The following is a 23,794-nucleotide window of genomic DNA, read 5'->3' as shown; positions in this document are numbered from 1 at the left end:
TTCTCTTTCTCTCTCTCTCTCTCTCTCTCTCTCTCTCTCTCTCTCTCTCTCTCTCTCTCTCTCTCTCTCTCTCTCTCTCTCTCTTTAATTAATGTTCTTTAATACGTAAAGAACATTAAAGTAACAATGACTGAACATAGTTTACCAAGACTTACCTTTGCTATGTCGAATTCTTCCATGGCAGATACTGTGGGACATCTTCCCCAGTGGTATTCGGCTGTCAAGGCGCACCTGACCAACACACACAACAGCACAACTGTAAATTTCATCATCCTGTTCAAAGGAAACAAATGAATGATGTTAGCATTATGGACACTCATTTGGAGTAAGAAAACATTACAGATTCCGAGAAGAGTATTAACATATTTAAAGAGATTGGATTTAATTTGATTTCTGAAATTAAGATAAATAGCCTAGCGCTGGGGCCTATGAGGCCATTCGGTTCTTAAGTTCGACTGGGGGAAAACCCCAGCAGTTCCATTACAAAGTAAATGTTAAGCAGGGTTGCCAGATATGGAGATTTATCCCTGGATTTGGGGATTTATTCCTACATTTGGTAATTTATTCTTAGATTTGGGGATTTTGGATGACTGGTGACAATATTTAGTGAATATTTCTATGAAGAAACAGAGGTGAGTAAACCCTTATATTGTTGCAATTAGTTTACTTACAATTACATGAAGTATAGGGAGCAATTTCTATATTAGAAGAAAATATATTTCTTGAAATGTGGAATTTTGGGTGGTTTTGGGGATTTTTAATCACGAGTTTTAGGGATTTTTACACTAACCCATCTGGCAACACTGATGTTAAGCGAGATTGAACAGAAAGATGGGGGAAAGGAGGAAGTTGGAAGGGGGATCAAGTACACAGCAAGTGCAGTCAGGGGCCGAAGGAATACTACAAAGACCCTTAAGTAATGACTACGGTGCACCGCGTAATGTGTGCTGATGACACCACCCCCAACGGTGACAATACGAATAACTGGCCTAAAAAATCATTTGTTTCCGAGGAAAGATTAGTATACAGTGGAATACATCATAAACATTAAGGTTTATACAGATGATGCTTCTGAGTATGAATACGTCAATGAAAATTTGAAACAGTCTATTAATCGAAATAGCAGAATTCTTTGCAGTTGCATCAGACACTTTCTTTAACCTGGTGACGTCAGTAACTATACAAAAGGTATACGGTATTTAATGGTGATTTTTCAAACCACTTAGAATTAATATTTTTTTCCACTGTTTTACGAAAAAGGGTAGCTCATTGAAACGAATAGCTCAACGATTATTATTATTATTATTATTATTATTATTAATTGCTAAGCTACAACCCTAGTTGGAAAGCAGGATGCTATAAGCCCATGGGCTCCAACAAGGATAATAGCCCAGTGAGGAAAGGAAACAAGGAAAAATAAAATATTTTGAGAGTAACAACAGTGAAATATTGTTATTTCAAACTGACGTTAGCCCCAGCAGTTACTTCATATGATATCGCGGGAAATAAATCATTGTTAGTTTTTTTTTTTTTTTTTTTTTTTTTTTTTTTTTTTTTTTTTTTTTTTTTTTTTTTTTTTTTTTTGCAAAGATACAACTTAGTCGTAAATCCCAGAACTCAGTATTGTGAAAAGGTTGGTTCATCATAAACATCCACCAACTCTAAAGATGGTCGCTTCAAAAAGTCGAGTGGATAAATATGTACAATAGTGTTTTACGGATAAAGACCTTTCTCTTATCGTAAAATTAATCTGATCAACATTTAAACGTTTTAAGTGTGGATTTATGCCCATGGCCAGGTTTGTCTTTAATGTAATTCTTTAGATATGAACAAGTACCTAATTTTGTTTTCTCCAGAGGGTAAATATGGATTACAGTATAGGTGAACAATAAATACAGCAGTTTCTAAACCACTGAAGTACAAAGGCATAAAACATGTCCTTATTCATGTCTGGGGCATATTCATTTCATCGCCATTGCCATTGCGGATTAGTGAAGGTGTGAGATTTTAGGATGATTGCTCACAACAAACCAACCTTGTATGGGTGCCCCTCATTAGTACAGCTTTGCTGATTATGGCAATATAAGAACCCCACTCACTCAGAATATAGACAGGTTAAAAACGATTTATTCAGCACTGGGAGAAAGGAGATCTGTAGGATACTATCGCAATCACCATTTTCACTATCTTTCAAAACATACGAAAAAATTTCCTCTCATCTGGAAAAAATTTTTTTGGGAAACTAGTAATACAAAGTAATGATTCAGAGGTTATAGCAATGTTGTACCATCTGCCATTGTCTCGTTTTCTCCAGAGCCACCTATTGCTAAGGGAAATGCCACCCATTGCTAGGGGAACTTTCACCTCTTGCAATTGGAACTTTCGTCCATTGCTTGAGGAATTTTCACCCACTGCTAGGGGAACTTGCCCGCATTGTTAGGGGGAACTTTCACCTACTAATGGGGGAACTTTCAGTCATTGTTACAGGAACTTTCACTCATTGTTGGGGGAACTTTCACCTACTGATGGAGAACTTCTACCCATTGTTAGGGGAACTTTAACTCATTGTTAGGGGATCTTTAACTCATTGGTAGGGGAACTTTCACTCATTGCTATGGGAAATTCCACCTATTGATACGATAACTTTCAACCACTGCTAGGGGAAATTGCTATATGGACATAAGGACTTTGGGATCTCGGTCCAGGGAAACCATTCAGCGTGACATGCAACTGGGGAAGCGCGAATCCCTCAGCTTAACTGTACAATTTAAAAGAGGTTGGTGGCTCAAATGGAAGAATACAAGTGGGAACACAGGCAAATTAGAACAAAAAGTGGATGATGCTTACAGTACACCGCATGAAGTACACTGGTGGCAGTACCCAATTAACAGGGACTTCAACGTTAATAAAATACTTAATCTCCCCTAAATAATAAATAGCAATTGTCTGGATATACTGTATATATATATATATATATATATATATATATATATATATATATATATATATATATATATACATATATATATATATATATATATATATATTATATATGTGTGTGTGTGTCACGCTGAGCATTGCCAAGCGTATGCTTACTTTGTCTCTCCCCATCTATCGTGTACGGGGGAGAGGGAGTAGTCATATCCTTGTGAAAGTGGGTACCCCGATGGGTTTACTCGAAATTGCCATGTTATAGTTAAGAGATGGGGAGGGGGTGGAAAGGATTAAATGTGTGTGCATATCATCTAAGTAAAGTACTGTAGACGTCACTTTTGACGGGTCGCGTACACTAGTAAAGTATAGGCTTTAAATCTCAATATTGTCAGCAGACAAAATCTCGACAAGACCAAAAGCTGACCTGGTACCTACCTACCCGTCCTATGTCTGGGCCTTAGTAACTGCAACTGCAAGGAGCTCCTGGGAAAAGCTACATATATACACTGCTTTCTTCGAGCTCCTAATTAATGCAGATTGCCATGCGGAATCACCATTATGTCTCAGGTCTCGGTGTTGTGCGTATTCTTTTGATATTATGATGTAGGGCAGAAAATCGACTGTGGTTAAATGTTACCTAATCCTGGTTTACCTAAACGGATAGCTTTTCCACATGGTGGATTATTATTATTATTATTTATTAATAGTATTCAATATTATTAATTATTATTTATTATTATTATTGCTATTATTATTGTTGTTGTTGTTGTTGTTAGCTAAGCTACAACCTTACTTGTAAACGCAGGATGCTATATGCCCAAGGGCTCCAAGGAAAAATAACCCAGGGAAGTAAGGAAATAAGGAGATAAATAAACTACAAGAGAAGTAATGAATAATATAAAATATTTTAAGAAAAGTAACAACGTTAGAATATATCTTTCATATATAAACTACAAAGAGAAAATTACGTTAGCCTGTTCAACATAAAATTATTCGCAGAAAATTTGAACTTTCGAACTTCCACAGATTCAACCGCCAGATCATTCCACAATCTGATCATAGCTGGGATAAAACATCAGCAATACTGTAGTATGATTTCTTGGCTTTGGATTGGATTTATGAATTCAGGATATATAAACTGGCGTTAGGGCCGGTGAGGCCATTCAGCGATAAAGTGTAACTGGGGTACCAAACAGCTGTGCTATGAAGCAAAAGTTAGAAGAGCTTGGACGGCAAGAAGGGAAAAAAGGAAGCTGGAACGGAGGCAAAGTCGAAGAATATAAAATAAGTACAGAGTCAGGGGCCCAAAGGCAATGCGAAGAAGCTAATTACTTTCTTCCACTGTCTTGGGATGAGTTCTCTTGCTTGAAGGTACACTCGGGCACACTATTCTATCTTATTTCTCTTCCTCTTGTTTTTTTTTTTTTTAGTTTTAATAGTTTATAAAGGAAATATCTATTCTAATGTTGTTACTATTCTTAAAACATATTTTTCCTTGTTTCCTTTCCTCACTGTGATATTTTCCTGTTGTAGCTCTTGGGCTTATAGCATCCTGCTTTTCCAAATAGGGTTGTAGCTTAGCAAGTAATAATAATAATAATAATGTTGATGATAATAACAACAACAACAATAATTATTATAATAATAATAATAATAATAATAAAAATAATAACAATAATAATAATAACAATTATAATAATAATAACAATAACAATAATAATAATGATAACAACAACAACAACAACAACCATAATAATAATAACAACAACAATAATAATAATAATAATAATAATGATAATAATAATAATAATACTATCAACAACAACAACAACAACAATAATAATAATAATAAAAATAATAATAATAATAATAATTATAATAATAATAACAATAATAATAATAATGATAACAACAACAACAACAACAACCATAATAATAATAACAACAACAATAATAATAATAATAATAATAATAATGATAATAATAATAATATCAACAACAACAACAACAATAATAATAATAATAAAAATAATAAATCACAATAATAATAATAATAATAATAATAATAATAATAATAATGCCTGCAGAGCACCACGAGAGATGCACCTAAGGCACTATATGCACACCCCGCCCCCCCCCCCCCCAAAAAAAAAAAAACCATTGAATAGTTACGAACATTTCGTATCTAGCATGAGCACGCGAGGAAGATATAGTTGTAACACCTCTAATTGGAATGATCATTCCCTCAAATATTGCAATGGTCTTTGACACCATCTCATCTTTGTGTTGGGCAATTTAGTAACCACTTACTTCCGTGACCTTTATTCTTGCCGGAAATCTCACTTTGGCATTGCCTTCCTCGATACCAGAGCCCAAAATTGGATTGTTATGTCATCGACATTGTTAATCATCCAATCAGCTATGTTGTATCTGACCGACTAATTTTTTTCTTCAGAGATTGTCTGTCCCTTCCCTTTGTTTGATCGTCCCAATCATTCTTTTTATATCATATAATTATTGTTGTAGTGAAGTGAACACTTAATTATTGTTACATTCAAACAGTTTTGGGTTAGGTGTTTATTTTATATTTATCTTATTACATCATTTATGGGTTTTGTTTACTATTTTGCTTGTGAGTGGTATTATTAGTATCATTGCTAGCCAAGCTGCAGCACCAGTTGGAAAAATATTTTGCCGAAAAGAAAAGTAGAAGGAAAAGTATTCTGCCGAAAAGAAAAGTGAAAGTAAAGAATACACAATAAATCTTAAATGATAAAATATATCAGAATAAATAACGCCTAAATGACCAGAAACACATGAATTACCAGACGTGACCAAGTATCAGTCGATAAAGTGGACATACAGCATATTATTAAGCTTTGTTGGCAAATCAGTAACGTAGCGAAGAGATCATTTTGTAAACATGCCTCCACCTAACTTATGAGATAGCAAAGTTGAGGGAGAGCTGATTGGATTCGATATACTTCAAACAGCTTCTTGCAATGGCCTTCATTATTACTATCAAAACTAGTGTACGCGACCAGTCAAAATGACTGCTAACTTTATAGATATGCACACATACCGATTCAACCCTTCCCACCACCTCCCCATTCCTAACTACAACATGGCAGTTTCGGCAATTTGTGGGAGACTATGGTTTCCGAGTGTACCTCTCGACGTACCCCCTACTCAATATTCCCCCTACCCGTGGGACGGGGAGAGACAGTAATTATATGTCTGACAATGCCGCTGAGCGTGATGGGAAAGAAACATATATATATATATATATATATATATATATATATATATATATATATATATATATACATATATATATATATATATATATACATATATATATACATATATATATACATACATATATATAATATATACATATATATAGATATACATACATACATATATATATATATATATATATATATATATATATATATATATATATATATATATATATATATATATATACAGTATATAGAGCCAGGCGCTTTCTCTTTATTATAAAGGGGAGATGACGACATTTACCAGCACATGGGTTGGTCTAAAACTCACCTTAAATCACATATGGGTAAATGCTTCAAAGAAGAAGAAGAAGAAGAAGAAGAAGAAGAAGCCTCTCCGTAAAAAGCGGATCCTGAGACTCTATGAACCCGACCAGTGAATCACATCCCGGTGGCGAGACCCTTGTCTCGCTGAGCAAGTTTCCTTTCTTCTTGTCTAAATCTATGATTCCTGTCGCAATTAGAATTCCTTTTCTATTTTCATGAATTAACTCTGGGGTGTATCACATCTCATAATGGGCGGATATTTTCGTTCTGAGGTATTTTGTGAATCGAATCGCAAAACGAAATTCATCAAGCTGAACATAAGTTTCGTTTGAGATACTTATTTGAGATTTTGGTCCTGGCGAGGGACATCTCAATTCGCGTAAGATTCGAGACTTGTTATAAAATCTAAGTCATGTAACGCTGTCATAAATAATTTGCTGATGATATAAAATCTAATTATAAAGGTATTAATCCAAAAATCACATAAATACATCATGACATACCATTAATGCTTTATATTAAAATATTAAATATACTAAAAGTAGTATATAGAAGAATACCTTTGCTCCTAGTCGAATGATCATAATAAAATCACTTATGTCTGTATTTTGAATACATTACGTCCATATGCATTACCCTATTCAAGATTCTGTGGTATTTAAACGAAGAATTCATTTTCTGAAGGCATGAAAGCAGATGGGGATGTAGAGGCTGAGATTTGACGGATTGTAGCGGAGGAGAATTTGATCAAGTTGATGATGGCAAGAGAGAAGGAAATGGAAGCAAGTCAAGAAGAAGAGAGAGAAGAAATACTATGTGTGAAGGAAATGGAAGAAAAAGAACGAGAAACAGCCAGAGAAGTCGCAAGACATGCGAGGAGAATGGATGAAAAAAAACGAGAATGAAAAGAAAAAGAGAAGGAATGAGAAGCAAAGGAGAAGGAAAAGGCAAGAGAGACTGCACAACATGCGAGGGAAATGGAGCAGTTGAATGCTCGTGTACAGTCGGCAACACAGATAGAGGCAACCCCTGCTATGCAAAATCCCGTGTTTAATGTGGCGAACGCCCAGTTGTTAATTCCAAGGTTCACAGAAGAGGCTCCTGATGAATTCCTCGATTCTTCTGACACGGTCGCATCGACGATGCAATGGCCTGAAGGTAAATTGTCTGTGTTATTGCAGTGTGTACTGTTTGGGAAAGGATGCAGTGCTTACTTATCCTTATCTCAGGGCCAGAGGTATGAGTATCAAGAAGTGAAGAGGACTGTGCTGCAAGTGTGTAAGATGACCCCTGAATAATAAAAGGTTCCGAAGTTTGAGGAAGGACATGAAAATTACTTTCCTCGATTACGCTTATAAGGTACGACAATGTTTTAAGAGATGGATAGAGATTACAAATGTGCTGGTCCCAAGCCCATGTAAATGGGGAGGGTTGGTGGCAGGAAAGGCATCCGGGCATGAAAAATTAGCCCAAACTAATATGATCAGTGGAGATTGTGAGATTAGAATTAATGCTCGGGCGACCTCCGTAGGCGACGCATTGGGACCTTGCCTGACCCTTCCATGAAATCGGCAAGGGCTAGCCAGTCATAGGCGGGCTGGGTTAAAGAGGAAGATGGAGAATGCTGGCCAGAAACATTGACCCCACATAAAAGTGGGAAAAGATGTAGACAAAGAAGATCGTACTAGAACAATACCTACAAGAAATTCCTGAACATATCCGCACATACATGAGAGGTAAAGAAACTTGATAAAGCCGCTTCGCTTTATCAAACCAACTGAAAGCAGTCGCCCAAGTGATTAAGGATAATTTGACTTCACAGACTGCGAAGACGAAGAAACAATCGGGAAAGGTCGAAGAGGACAATAAACCAGCCAACATTTACACGTTGAACAGGATAAACCCAGACAGCGTGGATACCTTTAAACAGTGGCGATTCTAGGGGGTGGCCAGGGGGGGCCATGGCCCCCCCAGTTTTTTGGCTGGCCCCCAGCTTGGCCCCCCCAGTTTTTGTTTCCATATCCTAATTCTAAATAAGCTTAGTTTAGGCATATATAATAATATAATATATAATATAAATATATACCTTATAAATTATACAGTATACTATATATACACTCAAATATCCCATCCTATCACAATAACTAGACGTAATCACAAAAAAAAAAAAAAAGATGGTAACGTTGCTAGATTAAAATTATTGGAATTTTTTTTACACCTCCGTCCTCCTCGCCCGCTTGTGTTTGTGTGACGCGAATCAGACGTGTATGTTTCTTCCATGTATGATGTGATGATGTGATCAGTACATGTAGTCCGTTTCTGTGAGACTGTGAGCCGGTCAAGTCAGTTTTTACCCGATTAGTGTCTTATTGAGTGTCTAAAGCATAATTATTTGTGCATAAGTGCATTTGAGCATAAGTGGTATTCATTATTTCGTCTCATACAAAGTGGGAGTAGACTAGTGGCTATGAGATATTCGATCTTTATGTACAGTATGTGGGTGTTTCACATAAGAAGCGGATACGAAAATAGAGTAAAAAAATAATTATACGAAATCTTAGAAAAAGAATGAGAAGAATCTGACAGGCGGGTGTAAAGTAGCAAACAATGTACACTAATTTTTTTGTTATATGATGTAGGTCTATATCCCAACTCAAGTTTTAACCCTTCAACCCAGTGTTAACCTTTTCACAAACAGATCTGACAAAAGCCAAATATAAATATTGTCGTTAGCCATATTTGAAAGAAAATAACTAAATAGGCCAAAATACAAGTAGCTGGTGAGTCGGTGACAATTAACCCCATTTTATTTTTACATAGAAAACAATTCCTATAATAATAAAAATCGTCTAGGCCTAATTGTATCATAATTTTTGTGATTCGTGAATGTTGGCAGTGATAGTGTAGGCCTATATGTGCATATATTTATTATACTGTATACATGTTATACACACACACACACCCACACACACACACATATATATATATATATATATATATATGTGGGTGTGGGTGTGGGTGTGTGTGTGTGTGTATGTGTGTGTGTGTGTGTGTGCGCGTGCTGTCATCATCTTCTATTCTTCCAGTCGGTAGTCGGCAAAACCGCAAATTTTATCACATTTTTCTGTGGTGACAGGTGTGTTGTGTTAATTGTGAATTACGTGTGATTATTTGATTTAATTTATTTTTTTTTCAGAACTTACTATCACAGATAATTTTATTGTACTATAGACAATCATGGATAAATTTGTAATTAAAAAACGCAGTGAATGTGATACACCATTGACAGTAAACCTTGAATCTGATAAACCTGCTAAGAAGTCAGAGGGAGACTGTGATCGTGAAAGTATTGGCAATCCTGCAAGATCAAGTTCACATGATCATCCAACAAAGAAACAGAAAAAGGAAGATTCTGCACCAGCTGACATTTCTCAATCTGCTTCTGAGAATCCTATTCAGGTACGATTAAAAGAGTATCCAAGGCATAGTGAAGGAAAGTCTCATGCTCGGTCTTTTGTGGGGGCTTGGTTCGACAAATATGAATGGGCTGAATATTCTAAAGAACGAGATGCAATGTTCTGTTTTGCATGCAGGCACTTTGCTCCACCAACATATGGCAATGCAGATGAAGCATTCATAAAGAGTGACTTTAGACGATGGAAGAAAGCACATGGAAAAGATGGTGCCATCGAAAAGCACATTTCCTCTCAGTGCCACAAAACTTCTTGTATTGCATGGGCGGACTATCAACGAAATAAAGCTGATAAAACATCAATTGCTCAGTGTATAAGTGAGGCATACCAGAAGAAAGTTCTTGAAAATCGTCATTACATAAAGACATTAGGTGAAATAATCCTGTTGACTGTAACACAAGACATTTCGCAGAGAGGACATAGAGAAGGTGGTGATGAACTGAATCCAGGAAATGTTCGTAAGATTCTCAGATTCACTGCTAAACGTGATCCTATTATAGCTGATAGAGTAGAAAGTGGTCCAAAAAATGAAAAATACACTTGTTCTGCAATACAGAATGAGATGATTGACACACTTGCATGTATGGTGAAGGAAGAAATTGCAGAAAAAGTTAGGTCATGTCATTACTTTTCTGTTCAAGCTGATGAAGCCAAGGATGTTAGTAAGGCAGAGCAGTTGGCATTAGTTATTAGATTTTATGATGAAATAGCAAATTGTATTCAGGAGTGCTTCATTTCTTTCACTCAGATGGACTTGTTGGATGCTGCCTCTATCACAGATATTATTTTGAAGAGTTTGGATAAACTGGGGTTGGATTACAAATCTTCTCTTGTAGGATTAGGATTTGATGGGGCATCAGTGATGAGTGGAGGGATTAGTGGTGTTCAGAAACGAATTCGTGATAAAGCTCCTTTTGCATATTATATACACTGCTATGGACACAGGCTCAATTTAGTGTTGATAAATGTTGCAAAGTATGTACCCGAAGCTGCTGAATTCTTTAGTTTGCTTGAAGAACTCTATATCTTTGCTAGTAACTCGGTAGTTCATGAGAAATTCATTTTGATACAGCGTGAAATGTTGCCTAAAGAACAAGTACGAGAACTGCAGCATCTCAGTGACACAAGGTGGTGGTGTCGGGCCACTTCGTGTGAAAATGCTCTACTCCGTCTGCAATGCATAATGAGACTTTTGAAGGAAATTTCTGAAGATGACATTGGTGCCCGAGCTGTATCCGCTCGCGGTTTGCTTGCCCAGATTGATGCAGAGTTTGTTTACTTATTGCAATTTTTCACAGATATTCTTGGAAAAGTTAATAAAGTGTCTACACAGCTACAGGATAAACAAGCAGACCTAGGAAAAGCAGCAAATCTAATTTCGTCACTCCATGAACATTTAGTTAATGTACGCAACTCTGACTTGAATGACCATTACTCTGAGAAGGTTAATGAACTCTGCAGGAAATGCTGCATTACACCAACAACAACAAGAAAACGGGTAAAGAAACCTCGTAAGCTTGATGGATTTATCGTGTTTGAAACAAGTGGTCAAGGATCTTCTGTTCCATGTCATGTGCAACACATCAGGATTTTCTATGAAGTCCTAGACTGCTTAATTAGTGAATTAGACCGTCGTTTCTCCAAAGAGTCAAATGCAATTTTCTGTGGTATTTCAGCTCTCTGTCCTGGAGGACAGACATTCTTGTTAGAAGAAGACTTGAAGGCATATGCAATGGCATACTCGGTCAGTCAAAATGATTTACAATATGAGATCCCTCTGGTGAAGAAATTACTCACGAAAGAGCCAATACAGCCTACATCCATTACACAATTCCTGTCATTCCTTAGTCCTTATAAGGCTGCATTTGACTGTTTGTACAAACTATTGTTAATATCTGTCACTCTTCCTGTTACCAGTGCTTCTTGTGAGAGAAGTTTTTCAAAAATGAAATTAGTGAAAACATTTCTCAGAAATTCCATGACCAGTGCTAGATTGAGTAATATCGCATTACTGTCCATTGAAAGTGCACGTGCCGAGGGAATTGATTTAGACTGTTTTGTTGATGAATTTGATAGCCGGCATGATAATCGTAGAATTAAGCTGCACTAAATATACGTACTATAATCTACTTCACCTCAGGAAAGGGAAACTCGCCCTGTTGGCAACACTGCATTACTTCATGCATGCTTGCATGGGGTTTTAATATCAACATAATATTTACATTACATTCATAACTCATGATTCATTTTTGTTTTGAAGATATTTTTGCCATATTTTTGCGATTTTGTTAAAAATATATTGCAAGAAATACATATATATATTTTTTTAAGTAATACGAATAACCTCCATTATCATAATGTTTGTGTAGGCATACATGTATATGTTTTACAAATGCAAGTTATGAAAGTAATGAGGTGTTATTATTGTCATTTGTTATTTCATTAATGACATAATATTGTCTTCAGAGTGCCACCTAGCCACCAACAATAAATGCCCCCCCAAAATTTATATTGGTCCTGAAGTGGCCCCCCCACTTTCAGAGTCCTAGAATCGCCACTGCCTTTAAACCATATATTCATGAAGGTATGTTAGCAGCAATAGACGGGTGTGAGTGAACCCCGATCAGGATATTGTACAACACAAGTTGTAACTATAGTGTGATGGTATGAGGAGTACACCCGTTGGTGCGCTGTTTGAAACTGTCATGCGAGTTGGTGACTGGTAATTTTGACTTTGCAGTAAAGGATTCATTGGCTGTCAAAGGAGTAGACGACCTTCTGGGTAATGAAGTTGGTGGAGCACCTTTAGTGCCTTGTCCCATTGTAAAGGAGAAACCATTGAAGCATAGTCCTACGACTGAACTCGAGGAGGACTACTCGTATCTGTTTCCTAGTTGTATGACGACTAGGAGTATGACGAAGACATTGGCTGCTGAAGAAGAAAAAGAAATCGAAGGAGCGATGAACTTGGAGGATTTGTCTTCCAAAGAAGAGGATTCCCTTGATGGTACAAAAGACGAGAACTCCCGAGTAAGCCCGAGCAACGAGGAACGACAGAAGAGTGGACAAGAAGATAAAGAAGAAACGGACCTGGAAGAAATAGAAAACTCAGCGTTATAAGTAGAACAAGTCAGTAGGAAAAGGATGATAGCATGGCAACGGACGGACACGACGTTAACAGAGTTATTGTACCGTGTGGTGGATGAACAGAGGCGCAGCAGTCTCTGACGTGTTATTATCTTAAGGATGGGTTGTTTATGAGGAAGTACAGACCCGCCGATATCCCTGGGAATCCCGAATGGGAGATATATTGTCAGATATCAATTCCAGCACAGTTGAGAAGACAGGTGATCACCATAGCGCACGAGACAGGACAAATGGGGATAAGGAAGATGATGGAGAAGATTATTAAACACTTTTTCTGGCCTAGCATGCATAAGGACGTGAGCCAGTTTCGCCGAGCATGTCACATATGTCAGATGGCTGGAAAGCCAAACAAGTACATTAAAAAAGCTCCCTTACACCCGATAGAAGTGCGAGGAGAACTGTTCAGCAAGGTAATGATCAACATTGTGGGACCTTTACCAAGGACAAAAAAGGGTCAAGAATATATGTTAACCTTGATGTGTCCAGTGACGAGATACCCCAAAGCCATACACGTCAGGAAAATCAGTGCCAAAATAATCGCTGAGAAGTTACTCAGACTTTTTTACTGAATTTGGTATTCCAGAAATCGTTCAAAGTGACCGAGGAACGAATTTCATGTCAAAATTATTTCAGGACGTAATTAAACTGTTGGATGTGAAACAACAACTATCAATTGCTTATCATCTGGCGACCAAAGGTGTATAGCTGGATTTTCATCAAACTCTGAAAAGTATGTTAACGAAGTTCTCCAACGAAACGGGGAATGAATGGGGCATCGGACTGCCGTTGATGTTATTTGAGGTATGTAATGCTTATCAAGAAAGCATGGGATGTAGCCCGAATGAAATGGTATTTAGACGAGAAGTACGAGGATTGAAGAAAATGTTGGCAGGATAATGGAAGGACCGACAAGAAACGGATGGAGAATATGTCAAGAATTTGATGAAAAGGATCAGCAAGTTAAGGAAATTTTCCCTAGAAGGCGTGAAAACGAGTCAAGGACGAGCAAAGAAAAGGTTTAGCATAAGAGTAAGAACAGACAAGTTGCGGTAAGACATCAGGTATTGGTCTATTCATCGAAAAGGAGATTCCCTCTCACCAACGAGTTCCAAGAACCATTCCAGATTTGGAGAAGAGCAGTGACCGGACCTACGTCATCGATAAACAAGGAAAAAGGAATAATCTAAGGAAGACCATATTAACTTCGAAACCGATACTTCAAGCACCAGATTTCAACAAGAAATTACTTATCCAAGTGTATGTGTCGGATACTGGGATTGGAGCCATCTTATTACAAGAAGAAGAGGAAGGAATTCTTCACCCTGTTTGCTTTATGTTGTCGAAGCTGAAGAAGCAGCTACGAGTCAACTCGACAGTTGAAACGGAACTGCTGGCGCTGATCGCAGCAGCAATAAACAAGTTTCTCATCTATGTGAATCGACCACAGAATGAAGAAATTACAGTGTAATCAGATCATAATCCTTTAAATTTTGCTAATAGGATGAAAAATAATAATCAAAGGTTAACTAGGTGGTCATTATGTTTTCAACCGTATTGTATTAATGTAAAGCATATATCAGGTAAAGATAACGTGGTTGCAGATTATTAATCTCGGGCTGAATCAATGGATTCAGGCCTGGAATAAATAATCTTTTTAGGGGGAGCTATCTTACAAAGCTGGTTTAGTGTGGAGTGAACACAGTAGTTTATTAATGATTTGATTTATATTTTCATATGTGCATTGCAGAGGTAAATAGCCAGCTCTTAAAATTGAGTTCCTCTCGTGTCGGTATAAGTTATTTAAATTACGTAAGACTTTCGTCGTTAATTTCATTGTATTCTTTATTCAAGTCAGTATATGTAAACTTAAGTTGTTTTTAAGAATTAACTTTTATTTTCATGTATTTTTGTTACAAAGTCTTACGTAACCTGTTTTAAGAGTGTTATATCACCATACGAGATATGAGCAAGGGCTTATGTAAATGTTTTTTATATTCTTATGAGGTATTGCGTCATGTTTGAGAGAAACTACGCAATTCTTATATTGTGCCATGTGCTTTGTAATATTCTCGAAAACCCTAGTGTTAGATTTTGTCTTTTTTTTTTCGGAGACAAAGGTGGGCGTGGCTAGCTGATAGAGTCGTCTTGCTGTGCATTGGTATGCATCCGAGAGTGATTTTTGGCAACCATATGTCCTTAGGTCAAGCCTCCACACTTCCAGACCTTATTGGGTTAATGCTAGAAAGTATTAGCTTTTGGTTCATAATGTCTTTTTGGATAAAGTTGTCATTCTCATGTCTTTTTCAATAGTGATTGGAGACACTGAACTAATCTAATTGCCAGGTATCCAATTCAATGCCTTGCTCAACAGAGGCACAATGAGTCTAATGAATTTTTAATGGAGAATGCTCCTATACCTGTCCTTACCAATAACTTGAGACAAGTCTAAAAATATGATTCCATAATGTGTTTAGGGTGCATTTGGAGCATGTTTTCAGAGTGAGTTTAAATTTAATTAGACTGGTGCCACACAAGTTAAATCAACTTTTCAGTCGCTTTGACTGAAAATTGGTATTTTCCTTGAGGCATTATCCTAGGTGCAGAGTCGACGTGTACCAACAATGGAATAGAGACCAGGAGGTAGGGACGTCTATGTGTTGTACTATACTAGTACCATTTGGACATCTGTTTGTTTTATACCACTACAAGGAACGAGTGATTCGTACTGCAAAAGCATAATACAACCAATCATGCCACGTACCAATGGAAACAACTGTACCTTTCCTTTTTTCTCTGTTTTTGCTGCTGCAGACCACCACAGCATTAATGAAACCCTAGCTTAAGAGTTCCTGCTTTCCTTGAACCTGGGATGACTCCTTCAAATACTTCATCAATATTTATTGATGAATACAAAATATATTTCTGTGGTCATAAATCACCTAAACAGAAGTGTCAATACAATAGGCTACAGTAACCTCTGCTCATAGTCCTATAAAATCTTCCAATAATTTATAAAGATCCCTGAGTAAGCATAGGCTCTTGGAGATGGAAAAATGTTATTTTTATTAATAAAATAAATTTTTGAATATACTTACCCGGTGATCATATAGCTGCAACTCTGTTGCTCGACAGAAAAACCTACGGTCAAAATACGCCAGCGATCGCTATGCAGGTGGGGGTGTACATCAACAGCGCCATCTGTCGAGCAGGTACTTAGTACTCCAAGCAAACAAAGAACCAATTTTCTCCTCAGTCCACTGGGTCTCTATTGGGGAGGAAGGGAGGGTCCTTTAATATATGATCACCGGGTAAGTATATTCAAAAATTTATTTTATTAATAAAAATAACATTTTTCAATATTAAACATAGCCGGTGATCATATAGCTGATTCACACCCAGGGGGGTGGGTAGAGACCAGCATTACATGTTTACATTATTATGAGCTAAGTATTTTGTATTTCATTTTAGCAGTTATTCAAAATAACAAACATAAAATAAATAAGTACCTGGTAAGGAAGTCGACTTGAACAATTACTCTGCCTTTTTAAGTACGTCTTACTTACGAAGCCTCGCGATCCTCTTAGGATGCTGAGCGACCCCTAGGATCTGAAGTATCAAGGGTTGCAACCCATACAACAGGACCTCATCAAAACCTCTAATCTAGGCGCTTCTCAAGAAATGACTTTGACCACCCGCCAAATCAAGTAGGATGCGAAAGGCTTCTTAGCCTTCCGGACAACCCAAAAACAATAATAAAACATTTCAAGAGAAAGATTAAAAAGGTTATGGAATTAGGGAATTGTAGTGGTTGAGCCCTCACCCACTACTGCACTCGTTGCTACGAATGGTCCCAGAGTGTAGCAGTTCTCGTAAAGAGACTGGACATTCTTAAGATAAAAAGACGCGAACACTGATTTGCTTTTCCAATAGGTTGCGTCGATTATACTATGAAGAGATCTATTTTGTTTAAAGGCCACGGAAGTTGCGACAGCTCTAACTTCGTGTGTCCTTACCTTCAGCAAAGCTTGGTCTTCCTCATTCAGATGGGAATGAGCTTCTCGTATTAACAGTCTGATAAAATAGGATAAAGCATTCTTTGACATAGGCAAAGATGGATTCTTAACTGAACACCATAAAGCTTCAGACGGGCCTCGTAAAGGTTTTTAAATAGAACTTAAGAGCTCTTACAGGACATAAGACTCTTTCTAGTTCATTTCCAACCATACGATAAGTTTGGAATATCGAACGATATTGGTCAAGGCCGAGAAGGCAGCTCGTGTTTGGCTAGAAAACCAAGTTGTAGAACATGTAGCCGTTTCGGATGAGAATCCGATGTTCTTGCTGAAGGCATGAATCTCACTGACTCTTTTAGCTGTGGCTAAGCATATCAGGAAAAGAGTCTTAAAGGTGAGATCTTTCAGGGAGGCTGATTGTAGCGGTTCGAACCTGTCTGACATAAGGAATCTTAGTACCACGTCTAAATTCCAACCAGGTGTAACCAAACGACGCTCCTTCGTGGTCTCAAAAGACTTAAGGAGGTCCTGTAGATCTTTATGGTTGGAAAGATCTAAGCCTCTGTGACGGAAGACTGATGCCAACATGCTTCTGTAACCCTTGATAGTGGGAGCTGAAAGAGATCGTTCTTTCCTCAGATATAAGAGAAAGTCAGCTATTTGAGTTACAGAGGTACTGGTCGAGGAACGGATACTGACTTGCACCAGTTTCGGAAGATTTCCCACTTCGATTGGTAGACTCTAAGGGTGGATGTTCTCCTTGCTCTAGCAATCGCTCTGGTTGCCTCCTTCGAAAAGCCTCTAGCTCTCGAGAGTCTTTCGATAGTCTGAAGGCAGTCAGACGAAGAGCGTGGAGGCCTTGGTGTACCTTCTTTACGCGTGGCTGACGTAGAAGGTCCACCCTTAGGGGCAGTGTTCTGGGAACGTCTACTAGCCATCGAAGTACCTCGGTGAGCCATTCTCTCGCGGGCCAGAGGGAAGCAACTAGCGTCAACCTTGTCCCTTCGTGAGAGGCGAACTTCTGCAGTACCTTGTTGACAATCTTGAACGGAGGGAATGCATATAGATCTAGATGTGACCAATCTAGTAGAAAGGCATCTATATGAACTGCTGCTGGGTCCGGGATTGGTGAGCAAAATATTGGGAGCCTCTTGGTCATCGAGGTTGCGATGAGATCTATGGTTGGCTGGCCCCAGGTGGCCCAAAGTCTCTTGCATACATCCTTGTGGAGGGTCCATTCTGTTGGAATTATTTGTCCCTTCCGACTGAGACAATCTGCCATGACATTCAAGTTGCCTTGGATGAACCTCGTTACTAGTGATATGTCTAGACCTTTTGACCAGGTGAGGAGGTCCCTTGCGATCTCGTACAATGTCAGAGAGTAGGTCCCTCCTTGCTTGGAGATGTACGCCAAAGCCGTGGTGTTGTCCGAATTCACCTCCACCACTTTGCCTTGAAGGAGAGACCTGAAGCTTTTCCAGGTCAGACGTACTGCCAGTAGCTCCTTGCAGTTGAAATGCATTGTCCTTTGACTCGAGTTCCATAATCCCGAGCATTCCCTACCGTCTAATGTCGCACCCCAGCCTACGTCCGATGCGTCCGAGAAGAGAACGTGGTTGGGAGTCTGAACAGTCAGGGGAAGACCCTCTCTAAGGTTGATATAGTCCTTTCACCAAGTCAGACAAGACTTTATCTTTCCGGAAACCGGGATCGAGACCGCTTCTAGCGTCTTGTCCTTTTTCCAGTGAAAAGCTAGATGGTATAGAAGAGGACGGAGGTGTAGTCTTCCTAGTGACACAAATTGATCCACGGATGACAGTGTCCCTACCAGACTCATCCACAGCCTGACTGGGCAGCGTTCCTTCTTCAGCATCTTCTGGATGGATAGCAGGGCTGGGGGTTGATCGTCTTGTTCAGCAACGTCCTCATCAGAGGGTTCCTCATCCGAAACTGATGAGGAAACGGCAACGGAGTGGGCAACGTCTGACTCACTGAATCCGGTCGCACTGGTGGATGCGTGACGGAGCTGGACGCAATATCATGGCACTGCTGCACAGTCTGTGAACTGTCAACAACCATGGGTGCGCGAGGAAGTACAGCGTCAACCCGAAACTGTCTAGACTGTCTGGGTGTGCAGTCAACACCCTACCGGGTTGCTGAGGATGACGCACTGCGTCACAACAAGTCACCTCTGCTGGTTGTTGAACGTCTTCCTAGTGACACACTGAACGTCAACAACCACCTCCGAGCGTCGCTTAACGTCAACGTGCGACTGGCAACCCACACTGGGTCGCATCGGTGGAGGAACCACCTCAACTGGCAGACGCGAGTAGGTTACCTCAGCGTCAACAGGGCGCACAACCAACCGGTTGGAAGGTTGTTGGCCAGAAGGTTCTTCTCCGCATTTAAGTCCTCTATCAAGAACACAAGCTTGGACTGCATGTCTTGCAGCAAAGCCCATTTAGGGTCTACGGGAGCAGGTGTGGCAACAGACGGGGTTAGCGACTGAGGCGGAACTATTTACCATCCCTGGAAGCCTTGTTATGTGTGACATAATAGTACAGCAAAACTTCAAAGGCTCGACAAAAGTTGAGAAGTTGACCTGTAAACAACTTGTAGCGTCTCCTGGCTAGGCGCCAGGGCGAGTCTACCAGAATTGAGAAGTCTATCCGGGCAGAGGCATGAACTCCCAAGCCGAGAACTTCTCTCGTGTCCTATCAGACTCTCGCTCTATAAGCCAGTTTAAAAGAAGGGAAATCAAAGGCTGAATCCCTAAAACTCCTCCTGGTGCAAAAACCAGTCGCCTAGCCAACGTAACGCTCTCTAGGAGAGCGAGAGAGCACTAGCTTAACAACAACGGCTTCGAAGTAGCTAGGCCTAGTGTAAGTTCTGACGTTTAGGCGAACGAGGAGCAGCAGTTACAAGATCCGGACGAAGATCTTTAAAAAATCATCATGATTTAATTAAAGTCCATAGGAGGCTAAGCAGCTTAAGGCTCCTCTCCAAATGACAGAGTCCTCAAAGGAATATCAGTAGGAGGGAGAACAGTACTTTCTCATCTACAGGAACCTTGTCCGATAAAAGCTAGGTTATCTCAGTGAGTCTCTCACTGGTGCATTAGTAGCAGACCAGAAGGCAACGTCATGTAACTGCTTGACAGTCTGTGAACTGTCAACAACTGAACTGTCAACCACAACAGGTGCGTGAGGACATACAGCACTGGTGCATTAGTAGCAGACCAGAAGGCAACGTCATGTAACTGCTTGACAGTCTGTGAACTGTCAACAACTGAACTGTCAACCACAACAGGTGCGTGAGGACATACAGTGTTCACTCGAGACTGCTTTGACTGTCTATACTGAGCAGTCAAAACAACTCTAGGATGCGGAGGTTGACGCACCGCGTCAAAACAAAACAACTTACTGTTGTTGTACCTTGCGAACGTCAACGGAAGGTTCCGTGCGTTACTGAACGTCAACATGCGGCTGGCAGGGTACACTGGAACGCATGGGTGGCGGGACTCTCTCAGCTGGAGTGCGGCAGAAGGTTGCCTCAGCGTCCACAGGACGCACAACCGTGTTGGTTGTAGGCTAGAGGTTGGTGCAGTGTCAACCTTCTCCACACGAAAGTCCCGCATCAATGACGTTAACTGAGACTGCATGGTCTGCAGCACAGACCACTTAGGGTCTACAGGAGCAGGTGCGGCAACAGACGGTGTGACTGCCTGATGCGGTACCGCTTTGCCTCTCTTAGGAGGTGAGCAGTCGTCGGAAGACTGCAGCGAGTCCGAACTGACCCAGTGGCTACAACTGGGCCGTTGGACTTGCGCGGAAGGGACCGACTTGCACTTAATAAGCTGCGAGACCTTGGTCCATGGTTTCTTACGAGAAACCTCTTCCGCAGACGAGAAATAAATGGGCTCTCTCGTCTTTGTGTGGGTGGGGCGATCTTGGGTAGATACGCCCGAAACCACGGAGGGAAACGTCTGTTCGTTGATCAAGGCCTGACGAACACATAAGTCGTTCGACATTACTTCTCCCCTGGGTTTGGGAGCTTGCAAGAGGTCCCGGACTAGGTGAACGACAGGCACGAACAGACGAACCCTCGGACGCAACACTGTAACACTTTGCGCATATCACTTTATCACTTCGATTTTCTGTTTTGCACTTATTACACTGAAATCGAAACTTTTACTGATTTCTACCTGAAACACGCAATTCTACCCTTCATTAAAAGGTAGTAATTGCGAAATCAGTCGTATAATGCAGCTATTAATACTAGCAAAAAAACAGAAAACATATATAAAGATAAAAAATTCAGTGGCTGGGAAAGAGACTAAACACTCGTTCAAATAAACTACGTTTACAATCTCTCACCGCACATAGCCTGGGGACAAGAATAAAACCCTAGAAACGTTTTACCTTCTTCCCCGTACAGCGACTAGGGAGGAGAGTAACACGAGAACAACGTTACCCGCTTGAACGGAACGTTTTCTCTCCTCTCTCTCCCTCCGTCTCTATCTCTCTCTCTCTTTCTCTCTTGATTTCGCACCTAAGAGAAGAGGCCAATTATATTTCGTCAAAAAAACATGTTATTTGACTAAAGGAAAAAAACTGAAAGGTTTTTCAATTAAAAAGTTCCTTTAAAATAGAATTTAAAACATTTAAGCTAAGAAAGAATGAACAAAACGTCAGAATCGATTTACTCTTACTGCAAAGTGAAACCGTGATACACTCTCTCTCTATCGTAACGATAGAGCGCATGTTGAACGTCCTGAACGTCAACAACTGCGTAGTCTAAAAAACTAAACGTTAGTTCATCTTTGAAAACAGTACGAAGACTATCAAAGAAATTCTTTCATAAAACATTAAATTTAAAAAATTTTAAATTCTTTAAATACGATATAACGGGCTCAACGTTGATTAACTTCGGTTCCAAGTTAGGACCGCCTACTATCAGGAAAGGTCGCATATAAACAAAACATAAAAATTTATTTTTATATGTTTATAAATGGAAAGTTAATCGAAGAGGCCTAATAATGGCGGAGAGATATAAAACATATAGATCTATAACGTGTTAAGCAAAATTACTAAAAACCTAAACACACTTCCGTCTAAGGGAAGGGTCGGCCATTTAAAAGTGAAAGAGAGTCCATACTCTCTTTGTCACCATAACTAAATCAATCCAAAACGAGTTCAAGTTTTGAGATGAGATAAAACACCTGCATAGCGAAAGCTCAAAACTAGAATAGTGTACTTCACCAAATAGTTGTGAAAACAAATCCAGTTAGTAACAGCGTATTAGTAGGTCTTGCCGGTAGCCCGACAGAGAGAAAATTGGTTCTTTGTTTGCTTGGAGTACTAAGTACCTGCTCGACAGATGGCGCTGTTGATGTACACCCCCACCTGCATAGCGATCGCTGGCGTATTTTGATCGTAGGTTTTTCTGTCGAGCAACAGAGTTGCAGCTATATGATCACCGGCTAAGTTTAATATTGAAAAATAAAGATTTAACAATTGAACTTTACACTGTTCAGGGCATGCCATCAGGCCATCAAGAATTTATTCTGAATTAGATTTGTCAAAATCATCATTCAGTCAATCAACGCACTAATCTCCTTTATATCCTTTCACGTTCCTTAAGCTCCAGTAGCGTAAAGCTTTCTGAGGAGCTTGTCTCGTATATACTATCCCATGGTACTGGGACCTACCTAACTTACCCCAGACAACAAGCTGCAAGAGACTATAAATCTGATCTTACTCTTTATTTGTCCAGCATAGTGGTTATAGATACCTAGGTTAGGTTAGGTAATAGGATAGGTTATTTAGGGATTTTATACTTTATTTTGCTTAATGGACAACATAGAGAATGCTAGGATTCCATTAACGCTTTTAGGGAGCATTTGGAGCGTGCATTTTCAGTCTGAGTTTGTGTTTAATTAGACTGGTACCACACAAGTTGATTCAACTTTTCAGTCTCTTTGACTGAAAATTTGTGGTTTTCCTTGAGGCATTATCTTAGGAGCAGAGTCCACATGTAGCAACAATGGAATAGACATCAGGATGTTGGGACATTTCAGTACGTAATATACTAGTACCATTATGACTTCTGTTTGTATGCAGTTGTATTTTCAATCGCTACAAGGAGCGATTGATTCAAACTGAAAAAGCATGATGTAACTGATAATGCCACCGTACCAAGGGAAACAACTGTACATTCCCTTCTTTTTTATTTTTGCTGCTGCAGCAACCACCACAGCATTAATGAAGCCCTAGCTTAAGAATCCCCTGCTTTCCTTGAACCATGGATGACTCCTCCAAATATTTCATCAACATTTATTGATAACTAAGGAAAATATTTCTAAGTACAAAAAATATATCCGTGTTCAGAAATCAGCTAAACAGAAGTCGCAATACAGTACAGTAACCTCTTCTCATAGCCCCATCAAAATCTTCCAGTAATTTATAAAGATCCCTCAGTAAGCATAGGCTCTTGGAAATGGGAAAATCAGCAAGATTTAACAATTGAAGTTTATATTGTTCAGGGCATACCGTTAGGCCATTAAGAATTTATTCTGAATTAGACTTGTCAAAATCATCATTCAGTCAATTAACACACTGATCTCATTTTTATCCCTTTACGTTCCATAAGCTCTAGT

At 39.2% G+C, this 23,794-nt stretch overlaps 1 protein-coding gene across 2 annotated transcripts in view; it reads right to left on the bottom strand.

The window, feature by feature from the left end:
• Positions 1 to 23,794, bottom strand: part of LOC137653434 (apolipoprotein D-like) — a 39,229-nt gene that overhangs the window by 13,726 nt on the left and 1,709 nt on the right. For both annotated transcript variants that reach the window (XM_068386826.1, XM_068386825.1), the window contains exon 2: positions 156 to 273. In XM_068386826.1, the coding sequence (XP_068242927.1) occupies positions 156 to 272 (117 nt within the window). In that variant the 5' untranslated portion in view covers position 273. The remainder of the gene's footprint in view (positions 1 to 155; positions 274 to 23,794) is intronic.

This window comes from Palaemon carinicauda, chromosome 14 (genome assembly GCF_036898095.1).
Source record: "Palaemon carinicauda isolate YSFRI2023 chromosome 14, ASM3689809v2, whole genome shotgun sequence".
Classification (NCBI taxonomy): Eukaryota; Metazoa; Arthropoda; class Malacostraca; order Decapoda; family Palaemonidae; genus Palaemon; species Palaemon carinicauda.
Note: the sequence above shows the minus strand (reverse complement) of the source record. Positions and strands in the feature narration are given on the sequence as shown.